This window comes from Xiphophorus couchianus, chromosome 14, assembly GCF_001444195.1.
Source record: "Xiphophorus couchianus chromosome 14, X_couchianus-1.0, whole genome shotgun sequence".
Taxonomy (NCBI): domain Eukaryota; kingdom Metazoa; phylum Chordata; class Actinopteri; order Cyprinodontiformes; family Poeciliidae; genus Xiphophorus; species Xiphophorus couchianus.
This window is the reverse complement of record NC_040241.1, coordinates 17,923,678-17,947,279: the sequence shown is the minus strand read 5'-3', so window position 1 is coordinate 17,947,279 and position 23,602 is coordinate 17,923,678. Positions and strand designations below refer to the sequence as shown.

At 37.1% G+C, this 23,602-nt stretch overlaps 1 protein-coding gene across 1 annotated transcript in view; it reads left to right on the top strand.

The window, feature by feature from the left end:
• m1ap (meiosis 1 associated protein) overlaps window positions 1-22,612 on the top strand; it is a 38,050-nt gene extending 15,438 nt beyond the window's left edge. The window contains exons 5-12 of the mRNA XM_028038865.1: window positions 10,073-10,228; window positions 10,313-10,472; window positions 13,180-13,321; window positions 15,737-15,800; window positions 15,873-16,015; window positions 17,068-17,183; window positions 17,303-17,384; window positions 20,193-22,612. Coding sequence (XP_027894666.1) covers window positions 10,073-10,228; window positions 10,313-10,472; window positions 13,180-13,321; window positions 15,737-15,800; window positions 15,873-16,015; window positions 17,068-17,183; window positions 17,303-17,384; window positions 20,193-20,399 — 1,070 coding nt within the window. The 3' untranslated portion in view covers window positions 20,400-22,612. The remainder of the gene's footprint in view (window positions 1-10,072; window positions 10,229-10,312; window positions 10,473-13,179; window positions 13,322-15,736; window positions 15,801-15,872; window positions 16,016-17,067; window positions 17,184-17,302; window positions 17,385-20,192) is intronic.
• Window positions 22,613-23,602: the final 990 nt, after the last annotated feature.

Below are 23,602 nucleotides of genomic sequence, written 5' to 3'. Positions count from 1 at the left end.
TTACCTATCAACCCCCGCTGAGCTCCAGCATATTTGGTCAGCTGATTTTACTGCTGTATGTGCTGTCCACTGACTGTTGGAAAAGAAAAATGGTTTGTTGTTGACTTCCAATTCTGAAAGCACCTGCTGCATTCTTGTTGATTGGGCAGGAGGCTCCACTTCTGTTTTTTCTTTGCAAAGATGTACAGTTGTTTAAAGCATCTGTTTACAGCCATTTTTACATGCAAGTGTAAACGTTGAGTTGGGGGTGTGGCCAGCAGCACATCATTTGGATTTAAAGTGACAAAACACCTTAAAGCAGCTCATTCTGAAAGGAGCTCAAAATAGGCAGAACTGACCATATTTCTAAAAATTTCATTATCTAAAAACAATTTTGTGCAATACATGTAATGAACATGTTTAGTATCGCCCCAAAGTTATATTCTAACATGTTCAAAGAAGCTTAATAGGTCACTTTTAAGATCCTTTACACATCGATAGCATGAGAGCCAGTCCATGTGGACAGTCACACTGCTCTCCGATTTTTGTGATTCCTCCGTTTTCTTCAGGATCATTATTGAAACTCACTTTGTCCAAATCTTCTGTTTAACTTCTCTTTTAGTTGTGCTGAGCCCCTTGTTTTACTTATATCAATATCTCAAATACTAACATACAATCCACTGTGATCTCTTGTTGATTCTTCTAGGTAGAGTTTGTAGACATCCGGTGGTTTTATTAAAACAGAAATTTCCTCTGTTAAATTAAAATGCTTTCCATGCTTCTCTGTGGCTGATATTTTCTGTAATTTTCACCGCTCTCTGATCCCTCTGTGTAACTCACTCCTCTTTCATGTGGCTTCTTGATATCAAGCATACTTCTATCTTCTTTTTCCAAGTGCTTCAAAGAAGGCAGACAGCTGTCCTCACTTAGTCTCCGTGTCCTTTTCTGCCCTGAAATTCATTTTTTACCAGATAAACTAAGCTAGTTCATCTCACCATTACATTTTACAGTTTGCTTTAAGAGCAAAAAAGTAACTTAGAAATCACGTCCGAAAGTATTCATATGTAAAACGTCTCTATAATCCAGGAGTGGTAAGAATGTTGCTGATGCCAATTTTTTTCTAGCTTTGAGAGAAAAACAGGATCCAGTACGATAATAAAACCCAGGTTTTTCAATACTCATAACAAATTTGTTATGTGTTTCTGTGTTGTAGTTCTCACAATTATTCATTATCACTATTAAAGCATCAATAACTCAACAATAAATAAATATATGTATATACAGCCCTGGACAAAATTAAGAGACCACTTAAAATGATCCGTTTCTCTGATTTTACTCTTTATAGGTAAATGTTTGAGTAAATTGAACATTGTTCTTTTATTCTATGAACTACTGACAACATGTCTTCGAAATTCCAAGGAAAAATGTGACACTTATTTGCAGAAAATGAGAAATGGTCAAAATAACAAAAAAAAAGAGGCAGTGCTTTCAGACCTCAAATATTGTAAAGCGAACAAGTTCATATTAATTTAGAAACAACAATACTAATGTTTGAACTCAATAAGATTTCAGAAATCAATATTTAGTGGAATAACCAGGAGGTTTTCTATGAGGTTCAGTGCAGTAGGTTCTTAAGTTTTTACCAGAGCTATATATACAATATTGCTTGTTGAAAGAAACACCATTGTAATCCATCAGAAGCTGCATTCAGGCTCCTTTATGTTAGTTTCTATACAAGCTACTCAATTAAAAAAAGACTCTCAATATTACTTTAAGGCCATCTGACAAACTGCTTCTACAAGACTAAATTTTGAGAAGTACATCGTGACAATATTCCTCTTATGTTTGCTACGCAGCTTTTTACATGTTTCCACTGGTAATTTGATGGTTTGTTTTTGATAATGAGCTCACCATAATCTTGAGCCCCTCCACAGATTATTAATTTCAATTCAGGACTTGGCTACTCCACCCACTTCCAGCTGGAAAAATACATGTTTGCAAAATTAAAAGATCATTTTAAACATAAGTTTACTTTTTCAAAGCTAAACAAAATGCAATTTTTGGAAGGATTTGAATGTAATATGAGAGAGATTCTAGAAACGGCTAATAAACCTTGCAGAGATTTGTTCAGAAAATAAATAAAACTCAAACCTCTTGGAGCATTATGTTACCTTTAAGTAATCAGATAAAGCTTTGCATTATTTGTAAGCAGGTCCCTTTGTTCAACTCTGAATGATATCTTGTTCTGCCTCTCCTTTGACAGCCAGATGAAAGAGCTTTTTCTTCCCTCATCTTCAAGTCCTTTTCAGCCGTCTGTCTGAATTAATGCTCACTGCGACCGCATCACTTTAACAGAAGTGACTCTGAAGCAATTAGGTCACACAGCCGCTGGTGTGGCGAGGGCCCTTGTTTCAGACCAGATGATCAATGTCCTATTTGTCATCATCTCAAACGGCATCAATGCACCATTCATCATTAATATTTACACAGACATGCTGACAAGCGAGGACACAGTGGATGTTGTCAGTGTCATTGTAGGGGGGAAAAATGTTGATGTCAGCGGGAAATTCCACAGACGGCACATCTTTTATGTTAAAGCACATTTTGAAGTTTGCACCGATTAGGGGTTTGGCCTCAGTGTCGAATAAACATACGGGCACAAGAATGCATAATACAGCAAGGATCACAAGTCCTTTTAGGAACCTCACGCTCCTTTAAAATCTTCACAAAATGTACTGTTGAGTGGTTTATGTTGCCTAGAGGCATGTTTTGGTTGCATTTAATTTCCCACAGTATTATTATTTCAGAGTTTTGTACCTCTGGTAAGGCACACCACCTCAAGGCGATGGAAATAAGTTTTTGTGAAATTGAGGAACTTATTGTTAATTTTGGAAACTTTTCCAATGTTGATGGAAATGCTTTGTAGAGCTACATTTTTCTACAGCTGTAAAACTTTAGAGTGCTTGCTGTGCATAGAAACTGTATCTTTTGCTCAATCTTCTTTGATTTAATGGTCTGTGAACGAAATCTTAAATATTGGCCATTCTAAAACATTAATATAATTTTGTTCTAAACCAAGCTTTGTACCTCTTGCTGTATGTTTAGGGTAGTTTTGCTGGAAGGTGAGCCTCTTTGCCCAATCACAAGCCTTCTGCAGCCTCTAGCAGGTTTCCTCCCTGCCAAATATGCTAAGTAAATTAATCTTCCATCAACTCCAACCAGCTTCCATGTTCTTGCTGGAGAAAAGCATTCCCAGTTTCACCATGTTTTGAGATGTGGGTGTTGTGTTTACGGGTAGTTTTAGTTGCACACCATGTGGCATTTTGTACATTGACCACATTGTTTAATTTTGGTTTCGTCTGACCAGAACACTTTCTTTCACAGTGTTCTTGTGAAGCAAACTGTACGTCTTATAGTTTTCTTTCAACAATGGCTGTCTTCTTGCCACTTTTCTATGAAATTTGTGGAGTGCACAGCTAATACTCGTCCTGTCTTGTTGTTTTCCATTTCAGATGATGGATTGAACAGTGTTCGGAAAGATGTTCAAAGCTTGGGATTTTGTTTTCTAACCTAACACCTTAAAGCAGCCTTGGGCCTTTAATTACCCAAACAAAGATAACATCATGGAATTTGCTAAAGTTTGCGAGAAGCTTTCACCAGGATTCCCATCATTATCCCGAACACAGTCCATTATACTTATCAGCAGTACTTATCTCTGAGTGAAAACAAGCTTCCTCTTCTTGTACAGCTTTAGCGTCATTACTAAAGACAAAGAAGCTCATGTTAAAACGGCTAATGGTCATGAGGATGAAGCACTTGTCCTAAATCACAGATAAAAGAAAGCATTACTGTGTGTTCGTCGAGGAGAGTGTGAGCTGAGAGGAAGAACACTACCTCTTATATAAAGCAAGTAATCTGATTATCCTCCATTTCACAAGCAAAAGTAAAAGCCTCATGGATAATGGGCAAAACAAATACAGCTGGAAATGTGTATACGTTGGGCTTTTAGAGCTGTGGGTGGTCAGAGCCAAATGCATTTTACCTGTACGTGCTCCGAGAAATAACACTCCACAAAATATATCACATTGGAATAATCTGAGACTTTAACATCTAAATATTTAATTTGTTCACCAGCCAACTCTTTAACTTTATCTGCAGTTTGCTGCTAAGCAGGCAGCATAAATATAGATTGTCTGAATGAGTTTACTGCTTCGATCAGCTTTCTACTGCTGCTGTAAACATAAAAATAAAATAATTTAAAAGTAGGACTGAAACATGATAGTGGATGATGCTGAAATGGGTGATTTTATTTTTGACCACACTCTGCTAAACTGACATGTTTAAATATTTATTGAACAGCATCAGATCAGATGAAAATGTTCTTTATGACCAATTATTGCATAAAAACAAACATTAAAGACTAGAAACAGAGGTATTTATGCACAAAATAACCAAAGGGAACTAGCAAAATAAAAGATCAACAAATAAGTACAAATTAAAATCAATACTTTAAGTCAAAACAGAACAGAAACTATTTAATTGCTTAACATATGTAGGTTAGGATACTTTTTTCAGGTGATATTTAGAAAGTACTATTATTCAAACCGCTCCAGAGGTTAGCAATAGTGTAAACATGAAGTGTTTAAAATAGAAAATTACAATTAAAAATACAGACATTCAGGAGTAATTATTCTGATATTTAAGCAAACACTTTTTGTTTTCTGTAACTCCAGCATAATTGGGATTTTTGTCATAAACATTCTCAGCACATTAATTTAGCTCTTAACATGTTGTGATAGCCATTATTCTGTCATGCAGCAACAGTATTCAGTCAGAGGCCTTTTTAGATTTGCTTCAAGACTGACTGCTACTGGAACATCATCCTCCACAACAACTCTTTGAAGATACTTCGATGAAATGAGTTACATTTAATTTCCCTTTGGGGTAAATAAAGTACTTTTTAATTGAACTGACTTAGTGCTCCCTAACAGCTTTAGTATAGATTTAGTGGCACTATCAGCCTATATTAGCAGGATTTTGGACAGAAAAGTGGCAGAAATGGAATGGGGGAAGACATTCAGCAAAGGTCCTGAGGTCAGAAGTCCAACCCTGAACAGCTGCATCGACGGCTAATAGCCTCCATCTATGGGGCAACAAACACAGAGGCTCTACCATTCTGCCACATGCAGCCTTGCTTGTTAGTTTTCCTTATTTGAAATGTCATTTGCATGTAAAAAAGAAATGTAAATGCATCTGAACACGTCTGTTTCTGCATTAATGTTTGCAGGGCTTGAATAATTATTATTTAATCACACTTTAAATGCAGCAATTTAGAAAAACATGATTGCGTACAGGAGGTGTGTTACACGGGCGTCTACATTTCTATCTCTAATGAGATACTAGCGCCGCCCGACATGCTAACCTTAACATGCATAGCAGGTTTTACACAGGCTAACACATGGAGGAAAACCTAATGAGATTCAGGAACACCATTAGACTTGCAGATCAGGGTTAGGTCACTTGCTCCGGCTCTTGATTTAATGAATGTTTCATCGCTAATCAGAGCAAAAAGGGGGGACAAAACACTGAGAATGTGGGGAGAGCGGTTTAGGAAGGCTCCTGGATGTAATTGATTTTTGTTGTTTTTCAATCTTACCTGACTTAAATACACACTATTAACCAACCGAGCAGAGATTGGGAAGAAGATATCCACAGGAGGATTAAACAGATAAATCCCCAGAAGTGAAACATATAGCCTTGCTGCTTTATCGCTCTGTGCCGAACACACTCATGAGGATTGACTGCTCTCCCTCTTTAAAGCATCACTTTTCAGTATTTAAACAACTGGGAGATATAAATCATCTCTTTTTTCCCTTCCATTTACTCGCCCTCTATCGCGCATCCTCAGACGCTCGTAAACACAAGCAGACTCGGTGGTCTAATTACGAACATTGCTGACGGTGTGGTCTGTCATCCATCACCCAGCTCACCCATCCGTCTTCCCTCTATCTCGTCTTATCCTCCTGGTTTTTCTCCATGTGTTTATTCCAGCTCCGATGGCTCCTTCTCGCTACTATCCTTCTTTCCAACTTTACTGACATTATCGTAGAGACCGGTAATTAATTTCCTCTAGCTTTTTTTTTCTGATCTATATCCCTCTCCCAAGAAGAAAACTTAAAGTTTCTCTTTCTTCATGCTAGATGTTTCACTGCTTTATTGCTGTCAGAAATTAAACCATAGTCAGCAGTGTTAGTTTAGTACACCAAAATTAATTTGTGTAATTTTAAAAAAGTATTTGTTCTTTTTGTTGACTTTTTGTGAGTGTTTTGTGCAATTATTCCCTCTTGGATGCTGTGCTGCTGTAAAGATTACGTTATTGCTTTCGGACAGTTGTGACGATGTGTAACCATGGTAACAAGGTTTTGTTTGTACAACAGCTGATTATCAAATCAAAAATATAAAATAACCCCTGAACTACAACCCCAAATCTCAGAGGAGTTTAAAAAGAGAGTTGAAGGATGCAGAGGAAAGACAGAAGGCGGAAGTTCAAACTATCCCTTCCATTTAATTACCAGACAGAGACTTAAAGAGGTGCGGCAAAAGCAAATGAGGTGGATTAGCAGTGCTTAACTGATGGTATCATTTAGGACATGTTACTGTGGCTTAGCATCTCTGCTGCCCAGAAATGGAGGTGTTAGCATATTAACGATAGTCATACAGCAACAGTCCTCAGTCAGAGGCTTCTTCAGAGTCGTTGCAAGACTGACTGCTACTGGACTGACTGCTACACACACCATCCACAATAACTTTTTGAAGATAGTTGGATGATATGATTTATGACACTGTTTAATTTCCCCTAGGCATATATAGTATAAAGAATTTTTGATTTGAATACACAATCTGTATTGAGATCTGGGCTTTGACTAGGCCATTCCAGAACATTCTATTTGTCTTTAAGTGAAGCTTTTTGCTGTATGGTGGGTTTCCAGAGGCTGCTGCTGCAACCCCACACCATGATGCTGTCAACATTATTCCTCACAGTTGAGATGATGTATCTGTGGCGAAAATCAGTTAATAAAACGAAACATAGCATCTTATGTGATGGCCATGGAGATAAGCTTTCATCTCATTGGACCACAGACTTTCTGGTCTACTAAACACCTTTAACGACCTTTAATGAAACGCTTGCATAAAATCAAAATGCCTCCAGCTGCTTTAAGGATGTGGGTTAGGGTCAGATCCGAGATCAAAAGAGGAATTGACTGCAAAAAGCTCTAAAATAAGAACCTGGATTTCTAAAAGAGCTCTAAAATTAACTGATAACCACTGAAGCAAAGCTAAAACTGATGTATGTAATATCTATTGTGGGTTAAAAGATGAAAAGCAGCAATCTGGGCTGTTGAGAGGCAGTCAAACTCTCTTTAAGACAAATAAAAAGGCAATTACAATAGTTTATGCGATAAAAATGAAAAATATGACTCAGGTTTTGCTCTAGTTATTTCAAAAGACATTGTCCAGTCAAAACAAGTTCGTAACGTCCTAAGATTTAGCAGAGCAGACAAACCTACAGCCTCAGTGTGTCGTTTAATTTAATGGTTTTTATTGTCTGCTATGTTCAATCTTCTTCCCCAGTCAGTCAGATTGTGAGGACAGCCAGACCAGAGCCATACTCCTTATTTTTTTATTGATTGACTGAACTGTTGTGTTCTGAAGCAGACCAAAGCGCAGACAGGTACTTGGGATTTCTGTCTGCACTTTTTAATGAATAAATAAGAAAACAGTGGACGAGGCATGGAGCATGAACCGAGAAACAGGAGGGGCAACAAAAAGATCAGGCAGGGAATGACAGAACCAGAGACAAGATGCATATTTACATTATAGAACATGTTGTGTATATATATTGTAAAAATCTGTTTTTATTGTGACATAAGGAAAGCAATTTTAAGTTATATTATTTTTCGAATAATTATAACCTATAGGGGACAAGATTAGTGTTTAATTATCGTGCTTTTTAACTTTAAAATTATTTCTTGGAATTCATTCTTATGTAAACTGATTCTAGCACAGCTGTCTTATAAAGTTGGAAGGAATTAAGGGACATTTTTTAATCCGAAGGCGACTTTTTGACACGTTGAAGTAGACATGCAATTCATTACTTATTAGCAAAGTTTAAATCTTCCTTTAACCTCTCTGAGTCTCACAGGGACCAATCAGAGGAGAACGAGCAAATACAAATCTTCCCCTCAGATGAAGCGCAGAGATGAAGAACTTCTGCAAATGTTGGTTAATCCAAAAAGCTAACAGCACATGATAGTTCAGATAGATGGTTCAGTCTACTAAAGGAATTTAACTTAGCTTAATTTCATCCAGACGCGGAGAGTGGGGATATTTTCATTTATTTTCCTCTGCTCTGCGTCCAACTTATCCTCCCTTCTGTTGACCTCCTGATCTTCTGCTCTCCCTCTGGCCCCATTAGTTATCCGCTGATGGCTCATTAACTATTAAGCAGCAGGAAAAAAGGGGAGGATGGACGAGCCGAGTTTATAAGGTTTCTGTCAAGCCTGCGATAATAAATGGACGCTGGGGATGAAAGCGGAAAAGTTATGGTTAGAAGAAGAAGAAAAAGTGGCCAGTTTGTCCTTTGAAGTAACAGATAAGCACAAACAACTGGATAAAATACATTCTAATAAATTAGTTTACATAGAAAACATCAGAAGTTAATGAAATCTCTGCACACCAGGCATGTTTAAAAGTTTCATCAAGTGACTCTGAAGCCCTGAAATGACACTCCAGAAGATTATTTGGGCTGGTAAGGGTGTCAAATGTTGTTAAAGTATGTTGAATAATGCCGCCATCTGCTGGCCATATACAACAATTCTCCTAAGGAACACTTTTTGATGGACAAAGCACTAACTTTTTTCTTATCTGTATTTTTGTCCCTTCTTGGCTGCCGTTTGTTATCTCTGCCTGCTTTAGGGAAGGACTTCAGACACGGCTGCATAGATTATCAATACAACTTTTAGAAAACCTCTGTCTTAAGCTTTTGAAATATTTTGCACATAATAAACAACTCTATGTGGCTAGCAATTGTCAACAGCACACATTTTATATATATCCTGTACGCAAAAATGGTTAAATTTCAAATATTTATTTATGAAACTCATCGATTATTCAGTTTCTCTGTAAATTTGATTATTGCATAAAACCAGAGGTGTGTAATAACTGGCTACATTTAATTAAGTTTTTGGGGGAAAAAAATATTTCTACTATACCATACTTTTTATTTTTACTTGGGTTATATTATTATTAAGTAGCACTACTCTAACCTAAATAAAAATGTCTGGATTGCTCCACAAAGCATCCGACTGTGGATGAAATAAACTTCAATTATGCTTGCTTTTTTTCTATCTAATGTTTTCCCTTCACACAATTTTCCATTAAACCGCTTGTAAACATCACTTGAAATGCTATAATAATGATCTTTTGTGCCTTACCGTCCTTGAGATGGGTGTCAATGTCATTTTTTATCATCTGTAAATCAGAATTAGGGGAAGTAAACACTCAGTGGGTGATTTTAACTTTTGAATTTAACTACCGGAATAAGTGAACTTTTTGATGATGTTTAAATTTACTGAAATACACCTGCAGTCATAGACATAGTTTTACTTGGTGGTCTCCAAAATATCAATAAAAAAGCATTACAATAGGAATGTCATGTTCATGCTGTCATGAATCATTGAGGCACAAAAAATGTCCCAAACTGACCAATGTTGTGCCTAACTGTCAACATAGCAAAGACCCAGTTTTACATTAGAGCTTATGGAAACTTTCCTACCAGCAGTTTCTCATAAGTAGATGATGTGGTCCCTATTTCTTGCAAATATTGGAGTAAAAATAAGTGAAAAAGCAACAAAACTCCAAAGATAAATTCCTAAATATCACCAGAAGGTCTGGAGACGTTTAAACAACATTAGAAAAAGTCGTTTAAACGTCAGTAAAATAAGACAGATTTGGATTTAAACCTTTTGCACAGATATATGCAGCATATCAAATTTTCTGATTTGATATGATTTCTGTGTGTTTGTCTCTGCAGACTCACTGATGTTGGGGACAGAGGTGGACCTGCAGCAGGTGGAGAACAGCGTTTTCGCCATGGAGACGGTGTTAAAGGCGTGGCTTCAGGAGCAGGGGGGAGAGAGGGAGCACCTCCACCTGCTGCTGCCCAGCCCCTCTGACAACCCGCTTCCAGGTCCGACTCAATGACCAGCACTCAGAACCCCACAAACTCAAGCGTTAAACAAACTCAGTGAAATGCTCTGTCCCACCTGTGCAGTTTGTGTGAAGTGTGACATGCTGGAGCGTCTGATAAGCCCCGCCCTCATCCCCATGACCCCCAGCCTGGGCGTCAAGACAGAGAGCGTTCGAGACTTCCTGCCGGCCGTCAAGGGCCCCGGAAATCAAAGCCCGACTCCTCCGAGGCTGAGAGTGATCAAGTAAGTGAAAGAGAGAAAAACAACAAACTCTGAGCCTCAGGATCTGCAATACAGAGTTCATATTGGTACTTGAAATCCTTGAAAGTGCTTGAATTTTGGAAAGTGCTTAATATTCACACTGCATAGTTTTGTAATAAAGTGCAATGTAATATTTGTTTAAAAACTTAAACTGGGAAATGTTACTTACATTTGAAACCGAATATTTTCAAACGCCTAACAGCAGATATTTTTTTCTCACAGTCTGAATTTAAATCAAACCAAAATTCTCTTGTTTTGGGTGAGTTATAATTATCAAAATTATTTCTATTTGCTAAATGCCAGAAAACTTAGCAAGACAGTTTTTGTACCTTTCTTTGTATATGGCGTTTTAACATTTAATTTGAGCAGGAAGGTCATGATTTTTTGTCTTAATGACTTATTGACTTGCATAATTGAAATAAAGGTTGACTTTCTTACACTAAACATTATTGAAATTTCAAAGCAATAAAATTTTGCTACATTTTAGTTTATCTTGTCCCTATCTTATAAGTTAATAATAGTAATAAATTATGTCATAAAATAGTAAATTTAAATTGTATTTTATAGTTAATTTGTATTGGTTTATCTCCAAAGTGTGGGACTGGAAAAGTTTGAAAATGCTTGGAAAGTGCTTCAGTTTTACTGTGGGAAAAGTGTGCAAACCCTGGAAATATATTTTATTTTTTGTGGATGCTTCTTTTTAATTTCATCCCCCCAAAAACACAACATGAACGTCCTCTTTCCTCCTGTTTCTGCCATGTCCACTCTTCCTAATTTTGTGTCTGGCTTGATGAAACAGGAAGAGAAGAAACACTCGAGCCCTTTGCCGTCCGTGTGATGAAACCTCGCTCTAGTAAAATCTCTATGAATGCCTTCTTTCTGACTGTATGGAGCAGTGGAATATTTCTTAGATGAAACTCTCTCATCATGTTAGAGGATGCTTTGTTCTGCTCTGATGTTTGAAGCGTCTCAGAACGAGTGAAACCGAGTGGAAAAACTTCACAGGGGCTAAAAGACGTTTTCTGGACTGAGTTGTTTATGTCCTCCATGTGCTTTACATCCTTTTGTTCACGTTCTCCTACTTCAGGAAGTGGGAGAACACGAGAATGAGTTAACAGCCGAGACTGAAAACCATGAGATGTTTTTGTGAAGTTTGGATTTATAGATAACAGATTCTACTGGAAGCAAACACAAAATGAAACACAGGGCCTTTTAATTAATTAAATTTTTCACATTTTGTCACATTAAAGCCACTAAATTCAGTGCTTTTTAGTTAGATTTTATGTGATGGATCAATACAATTGTGTGTATAATTGTGAAGTGGAATTAATTTCCTATTTCATTCTTAATTTAGGTTTTCAGCAAAGTTTTTTCTTTATTATTCCTTCATTTAACTTTGATTGCTACAAACTATTGTCTGCTTCTCAATGCAATGAAATCAAGTTGTTGCAATTTTATGTTGTTTATGTAAGTAGTGAAAGTTATTTACTTACGATCTGCTTCGGACCCCCAAATGGAAGTGAGTTTACTTAAGTGGTTATCTCTAAGATTCTGTTTCCCAAACAAGTTTCTCAATATTTGCTAAAAATTCATAATTGCCTTTCATTCTATCTTAAAAGTGACAAAAAACGAGTATAATATGATTTCTTTTACATGCTGAATGACATGAGCATATTTATGTATTCCTATTTTACTTTCTTTACTTCATGTAACTAACAATTATGACATACTGGATATAAAGGGCATTATAAGTAAAATGTGTTATTATTATTGTTATTATTACTTGTAATTATTTTATATTTTTAATAAGACTTAATTATGCTCAGATTTAATCCATATTCAAGAATTGGATCTGAAAGCTCTAATATTTTATATATAGAAAAGCAGCAAACTTTTACTTCAAAATCTAACTGAACCAATTTATACTGTATTTGAATTATTAGTTTTGGATTTAAAATAAAATATTTTCCTTTTATTTTCTTTTGTTTCTCATATTTATGAGTATTTACTATACTGCTGCTTTGCGTACGTTTACATCTGAGAACCGAACAACAGATACTTGACCGATGTTCAAGAGATGATGTCACCGACTCCTGTAAACACACGCCCACAAACACGCACACGCCAACAGCACCACAAACTGATGCACACTTCTTCTAAGTCAAACACACCTTTGTGCCTTGACAACAGAAAGTAGAAACCGAGGTGTTTGGAGTGACGTAGGCCTGTTTCCATCAGTTATCCTGATTTGCATGGCGTTTGCATTTTTTGTGGAATTGCAGTTATGACATGTAAGTGTGTCTGTGTTCAGGAAAAAGTGTTTTACATAAATGAGTCACAGCATTAACCTACAGTTAAGGAAGTTCTCAGAAGAAATGAAAACTTTACGCTGTGAAAGACCTCACCTCTGCAGTGATGACGGTTCACATCAGGAGTATTTTTTTAGCAACATCTAGTCACCAAACATTTCCGAATAAAAGATATTGATCGATAATGCAGCCATTCAAGGTTCCATTACTGATTCTGGGGCATTTGCTGCATGTTTTCCCTTCAACTGTCCCAGCCCATTTCCTATCTAACTTCTATGAATAAAGGCTACTAGTGCTATAAAAAAAATCTAAAACAAAAACCTCGTATTTCCTTCAATCGTTAATGCTTATAATCCCAACTGAGACTGTGTGTTTTGAAGGGTCCTGCATGCAGACGGGGTGTGTGAGAGTGTGCTGTACGGGCTGCCGCTGGTGATCAGGCCCACCACCTGCTGGCAGCTGGACTGGGACGAGATGGAGACCAACAACAGCCTTTTTCATGCACTCTGTCAGACACTGCGGGTGTGTAAACAATCTAACACTATTCTCCCACTGATGACAGCGAAATGCATCCAGCTGTGCAAAACAAAATATTAATGTTGTTGTTGCTCTCAACCAGGGGTTGAGTTACTTAGAGACTATTAGTTTGAACATTAATAAAGTATTTTTAATTTGAATTGCACCTAAAATTAGTGTAAATTTAGGTATGATGCTAATTTGAGCCACCAGGCACTTAAGGAATGAAACAACGTTCAGTCTAATTGATGCTGCTATTTGTCAAACAAGACCTACAAACTTAGCCAAAATATGTTTTTAAATGATCTCTAATTTTTTCATCATTACAGTGTTTTAAATACTTTTTTGTAATATGAAATCGGTTTACGAACTGAATTTCAACATGTAATTTTGAACAGCACTTGGTTTTCATCCTACAGTGTTTCAAATACAGCTAAATACTGAAACATACTGTACTGTGCTAGAAACTTTTATTCCCTGTCTCACAACATGTACTTCTGTAATTGATTATTTATTCAACATTTTATATATAATCAAAATCCATGTAGAGAATTTACCATTGCTACAAGTTTGAGATATTTCTTAATAACATTTCTTAGTTGCCTTGTGTTGCCAAAAAGCTTCAAATACAAAATAAGAATTAACTTTTAGAAATTTTATCATGTTGTCTATAAGATACATCAAATGTAGGAGACATTAATGAGACTGTATATGTCTTTTAACTGCATAATCTAGCTCAGAGTTAAGATTATTTACTGAGTTTATCAGCCAAATTTCAAACAGAGAAAGTTCAGACTTTGACTAGGCCCTGGGGAAATCTTTATTTTGTTTTGGGGTATTTTTTGCTGTTGTGCGTGTGGTCATTGTTCTCAAGGTGTCCGTACAATCTTAAAAGTCTTGAATTTATGCATCCAAAATTAAGGCCTTAAAATGTCTTCAATATTTTTTTTTAAATGCAAGTTGGCCTGAAATTCATTGACCACAGGTATTTACTTTTGTCATAGCAGGACTATATGGGTTTTTTTTCCTCGCGGGACTTTTCTGTCAGGTAAAAGTCTGAGTTGCACGCAGATTTCTTCATTATACTCTGTCATTCAAGACGATTGAGGCTACCGCTAACTAGCTGCGAATATACCTCTGCTAGCTAGCTTTTTTCCATTTGTCTTAGTTAAGTGCAAATTTAACACTAGTTGGTTTCATGATGTTTGTCTTCGCCATTGGCTCACTTCTGTTGCAGACTAGGTGCAAAACGTCTCGCCACAGGAAACGGTTGGTGCTGCTTCCACGAGCGACACAAACTCTGAAGTCAGAGGTTTAGTGGATTTCAAACACAGTGGTCAAGCACCAGTTTGACCCACTGACATGTCTTATCTATTGATTGATAGATATATATATGTATAACCTTGGTCAGGTCTTAAAGTTCATTCAAAAAAGTCTTAGAGAGTCTTACATTTGAGTTGGTGAAACCTGCAGTCATCTTGGTTCTGTTTCGTATTTATTCATTGTGTTCCTTTTCGTCAGCATGGTTTTGGTGGTGGGAACTTTCCCATGGAGGCAATTGTTGCTGAGTTTCTTTCATTTTTTTGAATCATGATTATTTGAGCGTAGCTAAAGGAAGTGAGGCCTCTCATGCTTAAGACTTTGCTCCAGGTTCTTTTGTGACTTCATCGCCTTGTCAATACATTTTGGAGTCATTTTTGTTCCCCAGCCATTTCAGAGAGGTTTGCCACTGTTCTCACTGGGAGTCATTAAAATCCTTAGAAATGGCTTTGTAATCCTTTCCAGACTCTGATATATCAATGATTTTGTTTCTTACTTTGGCCAGCAGGGCAAATTGTGCTGCACACACATAAAACACAGAAACACCATAAAACATGCAACAGAAAAATGCTGCAATCACAGGAAACAGAAACAAAATGGAAAATTTTCCAAATAGCAACAGGAAGTATTAAATGCTGCAAACTTCCTCCACAAAACGGAAGTTCTCCAGACCACTAGGGGGAGTGTGGAGTAAGTTAACTACATAAATATGCTGCTGTTACATAATATTGTAAAAAGACAGGATGTTCGATAAAGACATGAAGCATAGCGTGCCTTTTCTTTCGTCCCCTACAAACTTTATACTGAGGTCTGGTCATACATGATTTGGTGGTCGACGCCACCTAGTGGTCTGGAGGACTTAAATCTTGTGAAGCAACTTTTGCAAAGTTTTATAGTTTTGTTTTTGCTATTTGCGGCATTTTTATTACCAAAATTAAAATTTCACAGATAATTAATTGTTTAGCGTGAATTCATTTGACACATGGTTGATTTATTTGATTACCTTCATTTGCTGTGGATGCTTTGCACCAGTTCTCCATGTTTTTCTGTCCCACACTAAAATCCGATTTCTAATGCAGTATTTCCTTTGTTCGTCTTCAGAATCAAGACTTGTTCCTGCTGCTGAGGGTGGAACCTGATAAGAAATCCCCAGCTGGAGGTTCAGGTCTGTGTCTTAAAGACAAACACACAGTTTTTTACTTCATATCTTCACATCCTCTTATCGTACTTGTTACAGGTGTATATTCCCACTACATCCTCCAGCCGTCTCCATCTCTTTCCCTCCTCCTGAAGCCCGTCGCCTCCAGAGAGCTGCTGCTGCCTTGCTCACTGCCCGTCTCAAATCAGGACCCCTCTCCTAATGCCATGCAAAGCATACAGGTTCAATAACATCTGTTTAATGGAAGTTGCACTGGATAAAATATATTTGTTGATTTAGTAGATTTTATTATAAATGCTGACAAAAATGATGCCCTTCTTCTTGTTCCGCAACAATAAAAAAATGTTCTATTATTATTGAAAAAATACATTTTTAATTAAATACATGAAAATAGTCAATAAAAATCTGTGCTCTTCCTTCATAGCAACATATTCAAAGACTAAAGAGTGTAAAACTGGATGTAAAACTTTCCAGTTTATCAATACTTTTAATAGGTATTTATCTGGTAAGATTTTCGCAGCTTACATGCAAAAGTGAATAAAATGTATTTATTTGTTTATTTATTTGAGTTTATTTGGTAGGGACAGACGTACATTGACATAGACAAACTGAACAAAACAGCAGTCCCATGTTTGCGTCAGTGCAATAGCAACAGCTTATTCGCAGCACTTGTCCCTAGATGGGCTTTTAATAAGTACCTCTAACAGTTAAAATAATAATCATTTAAAATAGCACAGCATAATGTTGACGACATCTACAAACAAACAGTGAAATATGAAACATTAAAAATGGGTACAGTTCTGTTTTTGACGTAACCAGAGTTTTGTTTGTTTCTTAAACGTACTAAAACTGGTTACATATATAGATTTTTTTGATCTATATATGTATTAGTTCTCTAATTTAGGTAACCTACAGAACTTATTCATTCTAGTAGCGATAATGAGCTGTGATGAAGGAAAATATTCTAATTTATCATGATTTTATTATGTTTCTTCCTTTAATAATCCTTTATTTATGTTGTATATCAGTTTGTGGCTGTTGAAGGCACTTTATAAATAATCTTTACTTTAAAAAATATGTCAATTTTACTGGAATTTGTGTTTACTTAATGTATAGCTTCATAAAACCTAATATTTAGGTTAGACTAAGCCCACAGTTTCTAAAATGGTACGGTATATACATACAGGCACATTTTATCTTGGACAATATTTACTGAAAAAGAAGGATTTTGTGCTGGTTCCTCTAAGGTTTTTGTGTTTTCTGTGCATCTCAGGGTTGCCTCTCTCAGCTGGATGAGGACTTTGTGTTGAACCCTCTCCTACTGAGCAGCAACCTGTACCAGCACCTCCGGAGCAGAGCGCTCCTCTCACAGCCGCGATACCCGTACAGGTCGGCCGCCTTATCTGCTCCCACAATAAAATCCACCTGAAACGTACACTGAGAGAGAGAAAGAGACGAGGAATGACAACATGAGGGGTTTATCGTGCATCTCTTTCTCTTTACTTCAGGCTTCAGTCGGCAGCCGCCCACAGAGAGCAGCCGCAGGCGGCAGAAAGCAGCAGAAACGCAGTCGGCCGACAGCAGCGGCAGGTAAAGGCCAACAGCTGCTCCTCATGGAAATAATAGAGCAATGGAAATGTTGGCGCCGTGGTTCCAGAGCCATTACACAGTTTATATTTAGCCTCTTTTAGGATAACTTCCTCCTCACTTCTTTAGTTCCTTAGTGACCCACTAGATGGCGGTGCAGAGTTCATACAGACAAGACAAAATAAAGTCCATATAAACAGTAAAACATAAAAGTTTCTTAAGTTTTCTGTGTTTTCTGTGTTCTGGTTTTGTAGTCAAATACTGCAAACTATTTTTATTCTTTAATTTTGACTTTTGAGGTCGGATGTTGTCAGACTTAACGAGTAACATTTAGCATAATCTATTTTAATAAAATGCAAATTAATTTCCTAATGTTGTTTTTATTTATATTGTTAAATAAAGATGAAGCTACTTACAGCCAAAAAATAAAAACAAAAGAAACCCCCAGGTTGACCTATTTTTAAATCCACTGAACTAAAACCAGTAGATACAGACTCTTAAGAGGGACTTTTGGTTTTGTTTAATGCAACCAAATTTTAAGTGGGAAGGGGTTAATATATTTTCATATTCCCCGCTTCACATTCATTTGCTTATTAGTTAGTTATTTAGTTATTTAGTATTTTTTATTATTCATTTAATGCATTTTTTATTGGATTTATTTATTTTATGTATTTTTTTATTATTTGGTTTAGTTAATTTAATGCATTTTTTATTTTACTTATTTGTTTCTTTTTTTACTCATATAACATATTTTTTAATCCACTTACTGATTTTATCAATTTATTTATTAATCTACTAATCAATGCACTATTTATTTTGTACTTGAGATCCGAAATCAAACACAGTTAATTTTTAAATGTAACTAATCTTCTTTTTTAAGATGAATGCAACATGCTAAACAGTAAAACATTGGTATTTAATCTTTATTTTTGCATTAAAAGTATAAAATGGCCCCAAAGTTAAAACTCTAGAAACTGTTCTGCTGCGATGATGCATGTTTCTAGGATTAGATGTCACGCTCGGTTCTAAATCTTGAACATTAAGACAGAAAGTCCTGTTGAGTCAAACTAATTCTCTTTGAATCATTCTTTTATTGTATTTCAATATTTCCAGAGTGACTCATAACCGCCAATAAAGCACAATGACAGAGCAAGTCTGTGGTCAGGGTATTTGAAAAGCAAGCTTACTTAAAATAAAAACAGACTTACAACAAAAGTGATACTTCTCAGATTTAAAAATACAATTTCTTATAAAAAACTTTCTATTTATTTGTTGTCGTATTTCTGGTGAACAGTTTTAACGGCCAACTCATGGTTTTGCTGCAACAGCAATCCTGTGATGTCGTAGATATCACCATGCTTTGACTCCTACACTCTTTCACACCATTAATTGTTTATTCAAACTAAACCCATTTTCCAAACGACCTCCTGCTTGAGAACCCACACATCAAGCTGCCATTTTATTTCATTTTGTCTGCAGAGGCCGACGGCGGCCCCGCAGTGTCATCGCCGCAGGCCGTGTGACTCATCAAGGCCGATAAGCTGCTGACATGCAAATAGTTCACTTCAGTGCAAGACAGTGTTCAGGGCTCTGCTATTTTATTCGTCTTCGTCCTATTTTTTATTTCTTAAATTAGTTTAGAATCTGCTGAGCCTTGTTTTTGCTTTATACTCTAAGAATAAGACATTTACTTAGTGGAAATAAAGATTTAAAGTTTGAGAACTATAACGTTTCAGTTCCAAAAAAAAACTACCAATCTAAAAACAGATCGCGTTTATTCAAAGGAGATGAGCTATTTTGAAATGCTTTTCAAATGAACCAAGAGTCTGTCTTGACAGACACTGAACTGACATACATGAATTATTCCCACACATTTTTACATTTTAAACTCTATATTTTTACCCAAATTTTAACCCAAAATTGGATGGATGGATGGATTTTTTGCTAAATATTTTAAGCTCAGTCAGGCGCCAGTAGCATCCACTTGTTGATCATAGGTGTGAAAAGTATTTCCATTGCAGTTTTGAATCAAGTTTGATACGGCCAAAAGAATCCACCTCATCCTAGCACAAAAACTTGAGCTTTTTTAAAATGACTGCTTCCATTATGCAAATTTATTTTCAAACCGTCAAATTGCTAAATTTGATGGTGAATGGGAACGCAGCTAGTGAAAACGAGGAGAAAATGTTCCCTCAAGAACGGCATTCAGACTCCTTCAGGCTTTTTTCTCACAGATGTTGTTATCACTAACTTTGTCACAGCAACAAATTTTGCTGGACGATAAATTGTCTCAGATGTTATTGCAATAAACAATAATATTGTAGTTGTGAGACCATTTTTAAGTGGTATAATGGTAATAATGCAAAAACACATTCTCAAAAATCAATAAACTTTAAATTCTAATGATTATTTTAACTCTGAAACTGGAAGACATTTTAAATATCCAAAATAAACAAACGAAAAACAAATAAAGTGAATTCTGAAGTTTCTGTAAATAAAATTACCCTTCAAAATAAAAGGGCCAGTTGAGACCAAAGCACCAGACTGATGACTTTGTCATCCAGTTTTTGGTAGAAAAATGATAAATCATGCGCATGGAAATCATTGAGCTTGTTTTTGATTATAACGACAGACTTAGTTCTAACAATCACGATCTACAACTCAACTCAGCTTAATTCAGTCCAACAACACTTTATCATTCACAGTTACAAATTAGATAAATATGTGTGTAAAATGCATAAAAAATGTGTTTCTTGGTCTTGAGGTTTCCTCTGCATACATGGACACAATGTGTGTGTTGTTTCACTTCAGCCTCCAAACCGCCAGCTTGGACCCAGCAGCAGGGTCAGGGCCACCGTGGCTCCGCTGCCCTCCGCCTCCTCCTGCTCCTCCTCCCTGCTGGGACCCCCTCCGGCGAAGGCCTCCCGCCCCGCGCTGCACTTCCTCAGCAGCGGCCGCCGGGCCCCGGCCCCTCCTCTGCAGGAAGAAGACAGTGATGACTGTTTGATTTTACAGTAAGAACAATGAAGGATGAGTGGAAGAAAGGAGTCAAAGAGAAAGGGAGAGGTGAGCGCTGCGCTGCAGAGGGGTTTCCCTGCATTAGCAGCAAACCTTAGTCAGCACAAATACACCCTCATTTGGCTAATTGGGCTCGTTGTAAAACATAGGAGCACCCACATGGCTCTTAAAGTACTTAAAGACATCGTTAAAAAATAACGAAAAATGCTTTAATTTGAAGCTTTAGTGCCCTGGAAATATATTCATAGCCTTTGAATGAGTTGAGACCACAAGCGTTTGGTGCGTTTTATTGGAATTTAAGGTTACAGAGCAGAACTGTGAAGAGGGAAGGAAAATGATATGTGGTTGTCATTATTTTTCTTAAACGGTGAAAATCTGAAAAGTGTGGTGTGCATTTAAATTCACCCAACCACCCAAGTAAAACCCTCATCAAGCCACATTATGCTTTAAACCTTCAAATTGTTGTTTGTGATATAACTCAAACATTTTGACTTTGGATGGAAAGCCCCAAGTGAACATCAATTGTCAAGTCTGGGCTTTGACTAGGTCATCTCAACATATAAATGATCCAAACCAAGTCCTGTAACAGGCGTTTTGTGACAAGGACGCTGCGTTGTTTGTTTTTCTTGGTTTTACGCACTCAGACTGGACTGTAGTTACTAATGAGGTGACATTTAAAGACAGCTGGATTCATTTGAGGATATCAGAGTAAAGGTGGCAAGTATCTGAATTACGCACTACTGCTGAAAACTTGCAACATGACAAAAAGTGAAAACGTTAGAGAGGGCTTTTATACTTTTGTACCTGATTTGTGACTGCTTGAAGTCTACAGTAATCAGAACATCTTTAGTAAGAACCGAATTGAACTTGTAAGGGGGTGAGCTGGTGCCACGTGCAGAATGCTGAGGCAGCACACTTCAAAACTGCAAACCTACAAAGAGAGAAAAACATGAGATGAAGGGAAGCAGCAGGACAATGAAGGCTTCCTTCAGTAATGAGGAGGAAGAAAGAACAAAAGGTTCCTCGTGTAGGCAGATTAAAGCTTCTGGATGTATATAAAAAAATCACTTCCTGCTTTTAATTTAAGACCCCCCAAAAGATGAGAGTAAGCACATCAGACACACCATGTATGTACAGTAATGTGTGCATAAAGCCCCATAGACAAAAACACACACAAGTGCGCGTTTCTTTTCATTTTGGCCCTTGTGCCCCTAGTTTGAACACAGCGTCTCTGTTATAAAGCAGCAGACAGAGGGGCCTCTCTGCTGGCCCCCTCCCGCTCCAGGGGGGCCACAGCCTGCAAGCAGAACCAAGTAAGTGATTAAAATCTCCAGTGTGAGACTTCTGTGAAACAGCGAACGTAGAAAAGGAAAATTTCCGTGGTGTTTTTGGCCTGGCGGTTACTCTAAGTCGATGAAGTGGCTTCGTTTACATTTGCTCTCATTTAGTCGATGATTCACGCTCTTACGCAGATTCCTCTCGGTTGAACATGTCTGTCGTCACTCGTCTTAATTTATTCCTCTTCAGGAAGCTGCATCATCCTCACACACAGACGCTCACACAGAGTTAATCAGGATCCCGCCATTCCGCCCCCCTGCTGAAGCTTGCAGCACCAACGAGTGACTGGCATGACACCGCAGCTCCTCTGCGTTCACAAACCCAAACCACAACGATTTGTTTTGTTCCCAGAGGCCTAATGTTCGGACCTTAGCAACTTTCCGCTGACGTTTCACCCTCGTATGTTTTCTGCGGTGTCTTTTCTCTTTTAATTACCTTAAAAAGCGGAGAAGTTGAGTCAGCGCGTGCAGATTTCACAAATTGGTTCAGGCAGAACAACAGCAAGCCCCTCTGTCCGCGTTGAGGGTCAAAAGGTCAGAGCTGGAGGTCCTTCTGTTTGATCCTAATGCTGTCAGACACACTTCACATTTAAATAAAATCAGAGGACAAAAGTGTGCTTGTTTCTGCTTTAAAAGCTGTGGCAGCCGTTCATATTGTTCTACTGTTACATTTTGACTCGTTAATGTTGCAGTTCAGTGTTTGCTTTGTGTTTAATTGATTTCTTTTGTGCGATTTTAATGGTTCATCCATGTAGAAAATGAACAGTTCATCTTCTAACTCAGTTCTCTCTGCTGTGTGTCTTCACTGTGTTCTATATTTATTATCTCTGTAGCATTTGGGTTACTAAATAAAAGCAACATTTGTTGGGAACTTTATCAGCGTAAAATCTCTGTGACATTAAGTGACTGGTTAGAAGGTCAAAGGTTAGAGCATTTGACCTTCTAACCTTTAACCACCCACTGACTTCTTAACTGTGCAACATCAAACTCAAGATCCTGATGTCAGTGAACATTACCTCCCAGCACCATTCTGCCACCACCATTATAGTTTACCAGTTACACCAGTTAGTGCAGCAGATAATTTCATATTTCAGCAAAATCTTTCCCATGTGTATAGAAGAAATTAACGTGGCACAGGTGTTTCCAGGTGCTTTTTTTTTTTTTTAAATAAGCGTTGGACATTAACAATTCAAGGTGGCGGCCATTTTTCAAGATGATCGTCAAGGAAGATTTATTTTTGCACTGCAACTGCCAGCAATTACCACAGATGAATATCTTAGTGTCAAATCATACATAATTATTCCCACAAAAATTATATACTTACTGATAACTTTTACATTTTCACCATGGCCACCATGGCTGTCATGGAGAATTAATTTTTGCACTAAAATTGCCAATTAGATGAACACTAAGCTGCTAAATACATTTAAAAATCAGCATTTTTTTAATTGTATTTAGCATTTAAACTGCTAAACTCACAAAAAAAATGACAGAAGCTAATGCTGAACCACTAAACACATTTAAAAAATGACAGAAGCTAATGCTGAACCACTAAACACATTTAAAAAATGACAGAAGCTAATGCGAAACCGATAACACACAAATATTGGCAGAAGCTAATGCGAAACCGATAACACACAAATATTGGCAGAAGCTAATGCGAAACCGATAACACGCATGCTATTTGCATGCCACCTACATTTTTAACAGCTGTTTGTCTCCTAAAATAATCAAGAGGCTCAATATTTTTTGCTACCAATTAGTTGCAGTCAAAAAGCAGCTGAATCTACCCAGAATCTTTTCATATGTCAAGACGAGGAGCTATTATCTGCTCTAGTTTTGTACATCTGTGTATTTCATGATTCT